General features: G+C 43.2%; 1 protein-coding gene across 1 annotated transcript in view; it reads right to left on the reverse strand.

Moving 5' to 3' along the window:
* Positions 1-15,347, reverse strand: part of ATRNL1 (attractin like 1) — a gene marked incomplete at its 5' end in the record, with an annotated part of 491,004 nt that overhangs the window by 379,404 nt on the left and 96,253 nt on the right. Inside the window, 2 exons of the mRNA XM_075842684.1 lie at positions 12,141-12,278; positions 13,964-14,182. Of these exons, the coding sequence (XP_075698799.1) occupies positions 12,141-12,278; positions 13,964-14,182 (357 nt within the window). The remainder of the gene's footprint in view (positions 1-12,140; positions 12,279-13,963; positions 14,183-15,347) is intronic.

Raw genomic sequence — 15,347 nt, forward strand, 5'->3', positions numbered from 1 at the left:
CTAGAACTTATTGAGCTGCTTAATTATGTTTGTAGAATCCCAGGAAGATCCGTCATTGAGCAGCGAGCGCGACGTTCCTGCCGTCAGATTGGCTCAATATTGTGTAATGGCAGAGACTGTGAAAAGCGGCTGAAGAACTGACCGGCTTCTCTTTACGAGGCGTTTTTTTACATGCGGTTTTGGCCAGAGGTTTTTCAACTTCCGTTTTTCAGCTATTTTCTGGTGCGTTTATGGCCCGAAAAACGGCTGAAAATAAGCCCTGTGAACATACCGAAGAGTCGATGGCGGCAGAGAAGGCAAAAAAAAGACGATGGGGAACATTTATAAAAAGTTTCATTTTGCAGACAATTTTCTCCGAGAAAAATTATTTTTTTACAACGTAAATAAGAAAATGGCGCTACAGGAACCCGTCTGGGTGTCCTGTCCCTTTAACAGATAAAGGGCCGTACACCTTCCTGCGGTTTTACCCTTTGTGTTCTGTGCGGGTTATATGAGGAGGACGGTGCTGGTTACAGTGTTATCGTATCAGGCAGCGAGCGGCGGGAGCGCACGACACGTGTTTACGGCGTTTCCACATAAAGCGCGGTCTGAAATATTCATCTCATTTAGTAAAATTCCAAAGGAAGAGACAACACGACGTAAATGTGACACAGCGACAATTAAACCGGTAACAAACTCATTTCTTTTTACAGTGTGAAGTTATAACTGGAGCGCGGATCCGTGTTTAATACCAGTCACAGGAGGAGCGCGAGGCAGCGGCGCGTCGTAAAACCACCGATGAAAACTTTATGGAGAGCGATGTCATCTGCCGCGTGTTCCAGGACAGACACAGAGCGGGTCTATAAACTCTCATCATCCCACACGTGTGCGCGACCAGGAACGTGCGGCCTTTATGGAAGAAAACCCGAAACTCGGCTGTCCGCACGCAGACCACAACGCGGGTCAATTAAAGGGGAACTAAAACGAAGAATATTCTATCCAGCACTAGTTTACACATAGCGAGGAGTACGTTTATAAATACCTATTACATCAGATCTCATACTCCACTCACATCCAGAGCTGCAAATCAATTTCTGCTGTTAAATTACCTAATACTCCACTCACATCCAGAGCTGCAGTCACAATTTATCCTGTTACATCACATTTAATACTCCACTCACATCCACAGCTGCAGTCACAATTTGTGTTGTTGCTTCACAGATAATACTCCTCACATCCAGAGCTGCAGTCACAATTTGTGTTGTTGCTTCACAGCTAATACTCCACTCACATCCAGAGCTGCAGTCACAATTTCTCCTGTTACATCACATTTAATACTCCACTCACATCCAGAGCTGCAGTCACAATTTCTCCTGTTACATCATATTTAATACTCCACTCACATCCAGAGCTGCAGTCACAGCTCTCAGAGATGAAGTCCTGCAATCTGTTTCTGCTGCCCCTTGCTGGTTCAGTGCCTGTATAAAGCATTGTAGAAAACACTACATCTCCCATAGTGCAATGCAGCAGAATGCAATGTATTAATAGACTGTAGCTACGATGTCAGGGGTGGCGGAGGGAAAATGTCGCAATGTGTTGGTAAATATCATAAGGCGGTGATTTGCGTTGTGGATGTCGTTCAGCACGTCCTGATGAGGATGAGCGGTCAATGAGCACCTTATTCTGCGGTGTAAGCGATTCCGGCGAGGAGACGACATTTTCTTTACCTCCCGTTCCTGTGACATAATCTAATATCCGGATCACCGCGGCGCTCCGCAACGCAGAGGAGGGGAATTTAGCTGAAATGAACCAAGAAAAAACAAAGACTGCGAGCAAAACGGCGGAAAATGGCCGCAATTATCGACGATAAACAAGAGCGAAACATGTCGGGTCATCCGGAGAAGGCAGCGCCAGAGAACGTGGGGGAGGGGGTGATCGTCATGTGCACTAAACGTCTGATAATCCGGCACGATCAGGACCGCAGCGCTGCCAGATTATCGGAACTTCTAAACGAGTCATCCAGAGAGACGATCATCCGCAGGTTTACATTCACAATCCGGGCTCTGCAGCTTTATAACTAACTTTGTAGTTCAATTCTTCAAGAAATGTGCTTGCTGTCAGTGAATGATATAGCTGTACGTATCTAGTCCTGCTCTCAGCTGAGAAGTGGTTACATTGTATCAGTCTTGACCCTCGGTAAGCTCGGGATCCACTGGTGGATCTCTGACCGGTCCTGAGTCGATCCCTGGTGCCTCGGTCCAAGAAGCTTCAGTCCACGGTGCACAAGTTGTGGCGTAAAGCTGCAGTACTCGTCCTCACCACAGTTCACAGGGGCGCACTTTGTGTCAGACTCACATCCTTCCCTCCTCTGCTCCAATGGACTCGTTCTTCTGTAATCTGTAAAGATCTTCCTGTCATTTTGCTCTATTTTTTGAGGAAACATTTGCAGACTGGATTTCTCAGAATTATTTAACTTTTTGGACAAATCCTTAAAAGCCAAGAAATATTTCAGAATGTTAAAAACCCGAATAAATCCAATTTACCGTCACTTCTCTTCAGGAGGAAAAACGAAATGACATCATGAGAACCTTGTGCGATATTACCAGACCGATACATTGTAGCAAACTACCAGAGAGATCTGTGCAGCCAGCAGCATTGTCTAGACTGGATACAACTGTAACAAACCCTCAGCTGAGGCAGGACTAGGAATGTATAAAGGTTTGCTGCCTATCAATATAAACAAGTGCTCTCATTCTCTCACAGCTAGCAGAGATCTTGAAAATGGTGAAAAAGGGTAACATAAAAAAGGGGGAGACGTATTAAGACTGTGGCTGGCGGAAGATGCAACAAATTTATTAAGAGACGCAGGAGGATCCGGTCCGACCCCGTTTCCATCCACAGCCCCCCGACATGCCGCTCACACAGCTGCCGATGGTTCAGACGCCTCCCATACAAAGATGTCGCTCTGTGCAGAGCAGCTGTGAGGGGGAGACGCAGCCGCTGCAGGTAAGAGGGACCCCAGTTCTGGATTATCAGGTACACGTCTGCTAGTCCATACTGGGAATACGTTAGTCACATGCCGGATTAGCAGGATTTCTACAGCACCGGGCGCCAGATTAACAGATTTTACTGTACAAGTAATAAAAAAAAAAAAAGAGAGACATCATCTGCAAAGCAAACTTTTCTGCCAAGTCTGGCGTGCCGGTAAATCTGCCGCCGGCGTCTCGTCTGTCAGGGCATCGTTATGGAAATGTCCCCGTCAGCCGCGCGGCCTTCCTCACCGGGATGACACTTTTTTTTTGCAGCACATCCTGTCGCCCGTAATGATCCCGGGGAGCGGCGCTTACATTTGTTTTTATGGGAAATGAAACATCTGTGGTTGGAGCCGCAGGTATTGTGGAGGTACTAATGTCTGCAACCACTAAAATCTTATTAACATGCAGCGACATTAGAGCCAAGATCCGAGGCCTGGGGGGATCATTACCACAGAGCGTCTCCAGAGGACCCCGAGCGCGGTGCGACGACTACACAGCGACGCTTCCCCAATGTTCCGCAGTGTGGACCTGTCACTATTAACCCCATAGGATCCATATCCGTCAAACAGCAGCCAAGGGCTCCACTGGATATCCCATACAATGGACGAGAAGGAACGGGGTCCAGAGGACCCCCACAGATCAAACACGTTACCTGTTCTATTTCTACACTGATTCTCACCTATAATCATTGTGACATTGTAACACACCAGTCAGATGTGTAGACGGGACTAGCTCGCGATGGCTTTTCAGCTACAGAATGTACATAATGTATTTCCATTCATTGATTGCAGGCAGAGTAGTTTGTGTATGATATGCTATGGAACTTTGGGTTCAATTGCTTTCAATTTCTAAGAGCTCTGCTTGCTTTCAGTGAATGAAAACATGCATCGATTACATGGAGACGCTGAAAACCGGTCCTGGCCTTGTCCTGCTCATACCACTGATCAGCCTGTGTTGCTCTGCTTAGTTCACAGAGGATTGCCCATACTGATACAGTGAAACAAACCCTCAGCTGTGAGAAGTATTAGGTCAGGAAGGATTTGAGCCTCTGGATGTAAAAAAAACCACAAAAGTCACTGACAACAAGCAGAGTTAGAGCAGATAGCAGGTGAAGAACCGCGGCCGAGGCTCCAAGACGCTCTGCTTCGTGCACCACTGCTGTGTGATGGGACAGTCGTAACCCCCTCTACAAACGCCTTGTGTGACCCCAGGCCCAGTATTCGCTCGGTCGTTGCGGACAGGCCGCCATTTCTCGCTCATTTATCAACTCAATTGGAATGGACATTTCTCCCGGCTCCTCGCTGTATCCACAATTAAAGTGACCGGCGCAGTTAATTAGTTTTCCTAACAACTCTCTTCATGTCGCTTCTTTATGGCTAATTGGCTTTGAGCGGCCGCGCAGCGGGCACCGGGGGCCGTACAGTCAGGTAGAAGCTCCGCTCGCTCCAGGCTGTCGGTATCTGATGTCCTTTATGTAAAAGCCTTGTTTACACGGCCTGAATCCAGAAGAGGGAGGAGGGGGCTCGTTAACGGCTCCTACAAGATCAGGGGATGTATCGAGGCGTGAACAAGAAGCACCTGTCACATCACAAGGCGCTTCACCGACGAGAACCAAAATCAGCGCTCAACCGAGGAACAAGATCCGGAGTCGCCCGGACACAAAAGGCAGATGTTCTGTGCAAAGGGGCAAATCTCAGCGTCACAATGTAAAAGGGACACACAGCGGAGCCCTATACTCAACCTCTATATGATCCCTCTACAGAATCTCTATATGATCCCTATACTGAACCCCTATATGATCCCTCTACAGAATCTCTATATGACCCCTATATGGAACCACTATATGATCCCTATAGAGAATCTCTATATGACCCCTATACTGAACCATTATATGATCCCTATTCTAAACCTCTATATACCTATACTAAACCTCTACATGATCCCTATACTGAACCCCTATATGATCCCTATACAGAATCTCTATATGATGCCTATACTGAAACTATATATGATACCTATACTGAACCTCTACATGACCACTATACTGAACCTTTATAGGATCCCTATACTGAACCTCTGTAGGATCCTTATACTGAACCACTATATGATCTCTATACTGAACCTCTATACCCTCTATATGATCCCTATACAGAAGCGCTATACCCTCTATATGATCCCTATACAGAAGCGCTATACCCTCTATATGATTTCTACACAGAACCTCTATACCTTCTATACAATCATTATACTGAACCGCTACACTATCTATATGACCCCTATACTGAACCTCTATACTCTCTATATGATCTCTATAATGGACCTCAATATGATCTGTATATTTAACCTCTATATGATCCACACATTAAGCCTCTATATGATCCCTATACTGAACTTCTACATGATCTCCATACTGTTCCACTAAACCCTCTATACGATCCCTATACTGAGCCTCTATAGGATCCCTATACTTAACCTCTATATGATCCCTATACAGATCCGCTATACCCTCATATATATATATATATATATATATATATGATCCCTATACTTAACCTCTATAGAATCGCTATAATGAACTGAACCTCTATAGAATCCCTATACCTAACCTCTATATGATCCCTATACAGATCCATCTGTATCTAGGGCTGTGTTCACATCTGTGTTCGGAGCCTACGTCGCAGATTTCGTCACATTTAGCATGAAAAATACGGCTGCATGCAGCTCTATAATACCCATCAAAACTGGGGACCCGACGGACATCAGTGTTATCTGTCGTACAACGGATCCAGCACTGCGCAAAAGATTCCGTTATAAACTAAAACCAGGACGCAGATGTGAACGGAGACTGACGGAGGAGATCGCCTGTCACTCGGGGAATTCACAGAGGAGGAGGGGGCTCAGACAAGGGTCAAGAAAGCGTAGTCACCATCTAATGAAAACTTCTGCAACTTTGGGGAGAAATAATGACGTTTATTATGTTTCATACGCCGGAAAGAGGCTGGAGCAAAATGCGCCCGGTTTATTAGGATGTTTGTGCCTCTTAATAAAAGAATCGCATTTCTGGCAGTCCGTGCACCGCAGAGCGAAATCTACACCAGCTCTACATATTACGCCAGTTTGTGGCATAAATTATAGTTAATGTGAGAGGCCGTGAGTGGTCGAGCCCCCTACTGCTAAGCTCCACCCACTGCAAAGACAAGTGGCGCTGACGGCGGAAGTGGCATAAAAGTTGTAATTTTCCTGCAAAGTGAGTCGTTAATGAGCTCCAACCATTCCTCACTATTTTCAAGATTTCTGCTTGCTGTCAATGAATGTGAGCCTTATCTACATTCAAAGGCTGTGGACCCATCCTGACCTACTACTTCTCACAGCTGAGGATTTGTTACAATGTATCAGTGAATGTAAGACCTATCAGCCTGGAGTCCAGGACAGGAGAGAGATGTAGGCTACTGGTGTGTTTCTGATGTATTCTGCTCACAGAGAATTGTCTAGAGACAATTGTAACAAATCCTCAGCTGTGAAAAGTATTAGATCAAAACGAGCCTTCAGCCTCTAATTACGTATAAAAAAATAAAAATGCATTTGAAAAATAATAATACATTCACTGCCAGCAAGCACAGATCTTAAAATGGTGCCAATTGAGACACATTGGGAGAATTTATTAATACTGGCATTTCATGTATTATGAAACAAACGCCTCAATAAACGCGGCACATCTCAGACCGTCCATGCGCCAGAAAGTGACATTTATGCCAGCTAAATTTGCGACATAATTCACACGAGTTTCTGGAGTAAATGATGGCAAAGCCACGCCCACTTTTTTATGTATATATATATTTTTTGCGCCATAAAAAGTAAAAAAAAAAAGTTGATAATTTTTTTTAGAAAAATATCTGGGCCAAAATTTGTAAAAAAAAAAAAAAAGGCCATTCCGTGTTTAATAAATTCCCCTCAAATTCTATTAGAAAGTTGCAGAACATTCCGGGATGATGGAACTTTCTCGCACGCCGGCTGATTTATTACCGTCTTTGATTCAGTATTTTGCATCTTTTCTCCTCGTTCTCGCTAATGTCGGATCAAGTAGCGGGGTCGTAGCGGAATCCACTTACAGAATATTTAATCGTAGTATTCCGCAATTCATTTAATTTCACACCGTGTCGGCGTCTGGGACCCAGAAGCGGCCGCAGAACCTCGGGGTAGAACGTGTATATATGTATTCACGGGGCGTGGGAATTGATTCAGGCCATTACTGCTCTGAACATAATTTAGTAAAGGTGACAAGAGAGCTTATTCGGTGAGTTCTGTAATGTTCCCCTACAGAATAACAACCAGACCCATAGATCACTCTGACAGAGCGCGGCCGGAGAGCGCAGAGGAACGTTCTGCCAACTTCACAGAATAAACCACCGTTAGGAATTATTTAAAGCGCCATAAAGTGGCAGAAATTGTTCATCTGTCAATAGGAAGAAATATAAATCTTCAGGTTCCCGTGATCTGATATCGTATCAATGACTGAGTAACAGCGAAATCAGGACACGACGGGCGGCGCCAGGGTCAGCGCTTCCCATTGTATTGACTCGTGGGTAATATACAATCTGCTTTATGTGTCAGGAAGCCAAGAAACGGAAATAGGAAACAATTCACAGCAAATTATTCAACTTACATCCCCTGAAGGAACATAGCAACACATGGTATATACAGAGGAGAGGAGGATACAAGATATATACAGAGGAGAGGAGGATACATGATATATACAGAGGAGAGGAGGAGACATGATATATACAGAGGAGAGGAGGAGACATGATATATACAGAGGAGAGGAGGAGACATGATATATACAGAGGAGAGGAGGATACATGATATATACAGAGGAGAGGAGGAGACATGATATATACAGAGGAGAGGAGGAGACATGATATATACAGAGGAGAGGAGGATACATGATATATACAGAGGAGAGGAGGAGACATGATATATACAGAGGAGAGGAGGAGACATGATATATACAGAGGAGAGGAGGAGACATGATATATACAGAGGAGAGGAGGATACATGATATATACAGAGGAGAGAAGGAGACATGATATATACAGAGGAGAGGAGGAGACATGATATATACAGAGGAGAGGAGGAGACAAGATATATACAGAGGAGAGGAGGATACATGATATATACAGAGGAGAGGAGGAGACACGATATATACAGAGGAGAGGAGGAGACACGATATATACAGAGGAGAGGAGGAGACACGATATATACAGAGGAGAGGAGGAGACACGATATATACAGAGGAGAGGAGGAGACATGATATATACAGAGGAGAGGAGGAGACATGATATATACAGAGGAGAGGAGGAGACATGATATATACAGAGGAGAGGAGGAGACATGGTATATACAGAGGAGAAGAGGAGACATGATATATACAGAGGAGAGGAGGAGACATGATATATACAGAGGAGAGGAGGATACATGGTATATACAGAGGAGAGGAGGAGACATGATATATACAGAGGAGAGGAGGAGACATGATATATACAGAGGAGAGGAGGAGACACGATATATACAGAGGAGAGGAGGAGACACGATATATACAGAGGAGAGGAGGAGACACGATATATACAGAGGAGAGGAGGAGACATGATATATACAGAGGAGAGGAGGAGACATGATATATACAGAGGAGAGGAGGAGACATGGTATATACAGAGGAGAGGAGGAGACATGATATATACAGAGGAGAGGAGGAGACATGATATATACAGAGGAGAGGAGGAGACATGATATATACAGAGGAGAGGAGGAGACATGATATATACAGAGGAGAGGAGGAGACATGATATATACAGAGGAGAGGAGGAGACATGATATATACAGAGGAGAGGAGGAGACATGATATATACAGAGGAGAGGAGGAGACATGATATATACAGAGGAGAGGAGGAGACATGATATATACAGAGGAGAGGAGGAGACATGATATATACAGAGGAGAGGAGGAGACATGATATATACAGAGGAGAGGAGGAGACATGATATATACAGAGGAGAGGAGGAGACATGATATATACAGAGGAGAGGAGGAGACATGGTATATACAGAGGAGAGGAGGAGACATGATATATACAGAGGAGAGGAGGAGACATGATATATACAGAGGAGAGGAGGAGACATGGTATATACAGAGGAGAGGAGGAGACATGATATATACAGAGGAGAGGAGGATACATGATATATACAGAGGAGAGGAGGAGACATGATATATACAGAGGAGAGGAGGAGACAAGATATATACAGAGGAGAGGAGGATACATGATATATACAGAGGAGAGGAGGATACATGATATATACAGAGGAGAGGAGGATACATGATATATACAGAGGAGAGGAGGATACATGATATATACAGAGGAGAGGAGGAGACATGATATATACAGAGGAGAGGAGGAGACATGATATATACAGAGGAGAGGAGGAGACATGATATATACAGAGGAGAGGAGGATACATGATATATACAGAGGAGAGGAGGAGACATGATATATACAGAGGAGAGGAGGAGACATGATATATACAGAGGAGAGGAGGAGACATGGTATATACAGAGAAGAGGAGGAGACATGATATATACAGAGAAGAGGAGGAGACATGATATATACAGAGGAGAGGAGGAGACATGATATATACAGAGGAGAGGAGGAGACATGATATATACAGAGGAGAGGAGGAGACATGGTATATACAGAGGAGAGGAGGAGACATGATATATACAGAGGAGAGGAGGAGACATGATATATACAGAGGAGAGGAGGAGACAAGATATATACAGAGGAGAGGAGGAGACATGATATATACAGAGGAGAGGAGGAGACATGATATATACAGAGGAGAGGAGGAGACATGGTATATACAGAGGAGAGGAGGAGACATGGTATATACAGAGGAGAGGAGGAGACATGATATATACAGAGGAGAGGAGGAGACATGATATATACAGAGGAGAGGAGGAGACATGATATATACAGAGGAGAGGAGGAGACATGATATATACAGAGGAGAGGAGGAGACATGATATATACAGAGGAGAGGAGGAGACATGATATATACAGAGGAGAGGAGGAGACATGGTATATACAGAGGAGAGGAGGAGACACGATATATACAGAGGAGAGGAGGAGACAAGATATATACAGAGGAGAGGAGGAGACATGATATATACAGAGGAGAGGAGGAGACATGGTATATACAGAGGAGAGGAGGAGACATGGTATATACAGAGGAGAGGAGGAGACATGATATATACAGAGGAGAGGAGGAGACATGATATATACAGAGGAGAGGAGGAGACATGATATATACAGAGGAGAGGAGGAGACATGATATATACAGAGGAGAGGAGGAGACATGATATATACAGAGGAGAGGAGGAGACATGATATATACAGAGGAGAGGAGGAGACATGGTATATACAGAGGAGAGGAGGATACATGATATATACAGAGGAGAGGAGGAGACATGATATATACAGAGGAGAGGAGGAGACATGATATATACAGAGGAGAGGAGGAGACATGATATATATACAGAGGAGAGGAGGATGCATGGTATATACAGAGGAGAGGAGGAGACATGATATATACAGAGGAGAGGAGGAGACATGATATATACAGAGGAGAGGAGGAGACATGATATATACAGAGGAGAGGAGGATACATGGTATATACAGAGGAGAGGAGGAGACATGATATATACAGAGGAGAGGAGGAGACATGATATATACAGAGGAGAGGAGGAGACATGATATATACAGAGGAGAGGAGGAGACATGATATATACAGAGGAGAGGAGGAGACAAGATATATACAGAGAAGGAGGATACATGATATATACAGAGGAGAGGAGGAGACATGATATATACAGAGAAGGAGGATACATGATATATACAGAGGAGAGGAGGAGACATGGTATATACAGAGGAGAGGAGGAGACATGATATATACAGAGGAGAGGAGGAGACATGATATATACAGAGAAGGAGGAGACATGATATATACAGAGGAGAGGAGGAGACATGATATATACAGAGGAGAGGAGGAGACATGATATATACAGAGGAGAGGAGGAGACATGATATATACAGAGGAGAGGAGGAGACATGATATATACAGAGGAGAGGAGGAGACATGGTATATACAGAGGAGAGGAGGAGACATGATATATACAGAGAATAAGAGGAGACATGATATATACAGAGGAGAGGAGGAGACATGATATATACAGAGGAGAGGAGGAGACATGGTATATACAGAGGAGAGGAGGATACATGATATATACAGAGGAGAGGAGGAGACATGATATATACAGAGGAGAGGAGGAGACATGATATATACAGAGGAGAGGAGGAGACACGATATATACAGAGGAGAGGAGGAGACATGATATATACAGAGGAGAGGAGGAGACACGATATATACAGAGGAGAGGAGGAGACACGATATATACAGAGGAGAGGAGGAGACATGATATATACAGAGGAGAGGAGGATACATGATATATACAGAGGAGAGGAGGAGACATGATATATACAGAGGAGAGGAGGAGACATGATATATACAGAGGAGAGGAGGAGACATGGTATATACAGAGAAGAGGAGGAGACATGATATATACAGAGAAGAGGAGGAGACATGATATATACAGAGGAGAGGAGGAGACATGATATATACAGAGGAGAGGAGGAGACATGATATATACAGAGGAGAGGAGGAGACATGGTATATACAGAGGAGAGGAGGAGACATGATATATACAGAGGAGAGGAGGAGACATGGTATATACAGAGGAGAGGAGGATACATGATATATACAGAGGAGAGGAGGAGACATGGTATATACAGAGAAGAGGAGGAGACATGGTATATACAGAGGAGAGGAGGAGACATGATATATACAGATTGTTAGATATGTATTTTATGTATATGAGAAACAGACTCCACAAGCTCAGATATAATGTGCTATATGTACTCTGCAGAATACTGAACTGAAGCTTCATCTGATGTGGTCTTTGTGGTCGCCGGGTCTGACACGCTGTATAGTTATCGTGATGTATCCACAAGTATCTCTTACCTTCACATTCGCCTCCGTTGGTGGGATTCCCGTGGTAGCCCGGCATGCAGGTCTCACACTGTTTCCCCGTAGTCAGGTTCTTACACTGTTCACAAACATTGCTGTTGATACAGGTGCTGTGTCCGTTACATTGGCACGCTGCAACAAAGAATACAATGTCACCTAAGGATGTAGCATTACGTGTATGATATATAGTGTGCATTATAGAACAGTATTGATAGTGTACATTATATAACAAGCAGTGCTCATGTACTATAATCTACATTGACCATTATAAGGGAGTATTGTAATAAACTTTACATTACACAGTAGTAATATAATATATACAGTACATGAAACATTATTATAATACATTGGATAATATAAAATAATGTTATAACACACCATGCACATTATACACTAGTATTATAACATACATTGTACTGTAATATTATAATACATAGTGTCAATTACTCAATAGCATTATGACATTGTACAGTAGTATTATAAGATATAGTGAGTATAATGCAGGCCTATTATAATACATAGTGTACATTAAACAGAAATATAATATATAGAGTGTGAAACGGATAACGGTAGGTCATGCCGCCCTTCAAACAGAAGTGAAACCTTCTCTGTACAGCAGCGGTGGAACAATGGCAGACGCTCCTACAGGAAGTGTCCGGGGATAAAGTGGTGACGTGAGCTGCATGTCATTGTGAAAAGTCCTAACAACTTTATCAAACTAAATTGTTCCCAAGATTAAAGACGCTCACAGAGGACACCAGCTATGTAATGACCACTGAGGACACCAGCCATGGGATGACCACTGAGGACACCAGCCATGGGATGACCACTGAGGACACCAGCCATGGGATGACCACTGAGGACACCAGCCATGGGATGACCACTGAGGACACCAGCCATGGGATGACCACTGAGGACACCAGCCATGGGATGACCACTGAGGACACCAGCCATGGGATGACCACGGAGGACATCAGCCATGGGATGACCACTGAGGACACCAGCCATGGGATGACCACTGATGACACCAGCCATGGGATGACCACTGAGGACACCAGCCATGGGATGACCACTGAGGACACCAGCCATGGGATGACCACTGAGGACACCAGCCATGGGATGACCACTGAGGACACCAGCAATGGGATGACCACTGAGGACACCAGCAATGGGATGACCACTGAGGACATCAGCCATGGGATGACCACTGAGGACACCAGCCATAGAATCACCATTGAAGACAACAGCAGAGGGATGACCGCTGATGGCAACAGCCATGAGGTGACCAATAAAGACACCAGTGAAAAAATTACCACTGAGGACACCAGCTATGGGATGACCACTGGGGACATCAACCATTGAATGATGTCTGAGGACACCTGCGATAAGATGATCAATGACGACATTAGCTTTGGGATGACCACTGAAGACACCCATCATAGCTAGACCACTGAAAACCCCAGCCATGGAATAACCACTGAAAACTACAGCTAAGAGATGACCACTGAGGATATTAGCTAATAGATGACCACTAAAGACTACAGCTAAAGGATGACCACTAAGGACACCAGCTATGGGATGACCACTAAGGACACCAGCTATGGGATGACCACTAAGGACACCAGCTATGGGATGACCATTAAGGACCAGCTATGGGATGACCATTAAGGACACCAGCTATGGGATGACCATTAAGGACACCAGCTATGGGATAACAAAATATATGGAAGGATAATTATCCAGGGCCTTGTGCTGTATAATGTGATATTGACCTGAAAACGGAATATACTTGTGACACTGGACAAAATCCTTCTCACCTGGGCAGTGGATGAAAGACCACTCAAAGTTCTTATCCCGAGGGCACAAACTGGTATCCAGAACCATTTCAGTCGACTGTTTGCCCTGAGGTTTCATTGGTCCCCTTGATGAACCTTCTATGCAATTTCCCTTCCCAGTGTTGCTGGGGTCATTACACCATCCACAACCAGGGTGCTCCAAGCACTGAGAGCACGTGCGGAACCCCGAGCAATTCTGAGCTGTAGAAAGAGAAAAACAACACAATATTACACTGCGACCAACTGCAGGGGCATAACAGCTAGATTCTTCTCCATAGGGGGCAGTATTATAGTAGTTATATTCTTGTATATAAGGTCAGTATTATAGTAGTTATATTCTTGTATATAGGGGCAGTATTATAGTAGATATATTATTGTACATAGGGGCAGTATTATTGTAGTTATATTATTGTACATAGGGGCAGTATTATAGTAGTTATATTCTTGTATATAGGGGGCAGTATTATAGTAGTTATATTCTTGTATATAGGGGGCAGTATTATAGTAGTTATATTCTTGTATATAGGAGCAGTATTATAGTAGTTATATTCTTGTATATAGAGCAGTATTATAGTAGTTATATTCTTGTATATAGGGGCAGTATTATAGTAGATATATTCTTGTATATAGAGGCAGTATTATAGTAGTTATATTCTTGTATATAGGGGCAGTATTATAGTAGATATATTCTTGTATATAGAGGCAGTATTATAGTAGTTATATTCTTGTATATAGGGGGCAGTATTATAGTAGTTATATTCTTGTATATAGGGGCAGTATTATAGTAGATATATTCTTGTATATAGAGGCAGTATTATAGTAGTTATATTCTTGTATATAGGGGCAGTATTATAGTAGTTATATTCTTGTATATAGGAGCAGTATTATAGTAGTTATATTCTTGTATATAGGGGCAGTATTATAGTAGTTATATTCTTGTATATAGGAGCAGTATTATAGTAGTTATATTCTTGTATATAGGGGGCAGTATTATCGTAGTAATATTCTTGTATATAGGGGCAGTATTATAGTAGATATATTCTTGTATATAGAGGCAGTATTATAGTAGTTATATTCTTGTATATAGGGGGCAGTATTATAGTAGATATATTCTTGTATATAGGGGGCAGTATTATAGTAGATATATTCTTGTATATAGGGGCAGTATTATAGTAGTTATATTCTTGTATATAGGGGGCAGTATTATAGTAGTTATATTCTTGTATATAGGGGGCAGTATTATAGTAGATATATTCTTGTATATAGGGAGCAGTATTATAGTAGTTATATTCTTGTATATAGGGGGCAGTATTATAGTAGTTATATTCTTGTATATAGGGGCAGTATTATAGTAGTTATATTCTTG

Source organism: Rhinoderma darwinii, chromosome 11, assembly GCF_050947455.1.
Source record: "Rhinoderma darwinii isolate aRhiDar2 chromosome 11, aRhiDar2.hap1, whole genome shotgun sequence".
Taxonomy (NCBI): domain Eukaryota; kingdom Metazoa; phylum Chordata; class Amphibia; order Anura; family Rhinodermatidae; genus Rhinoderma; species Rhinoderma darwinii.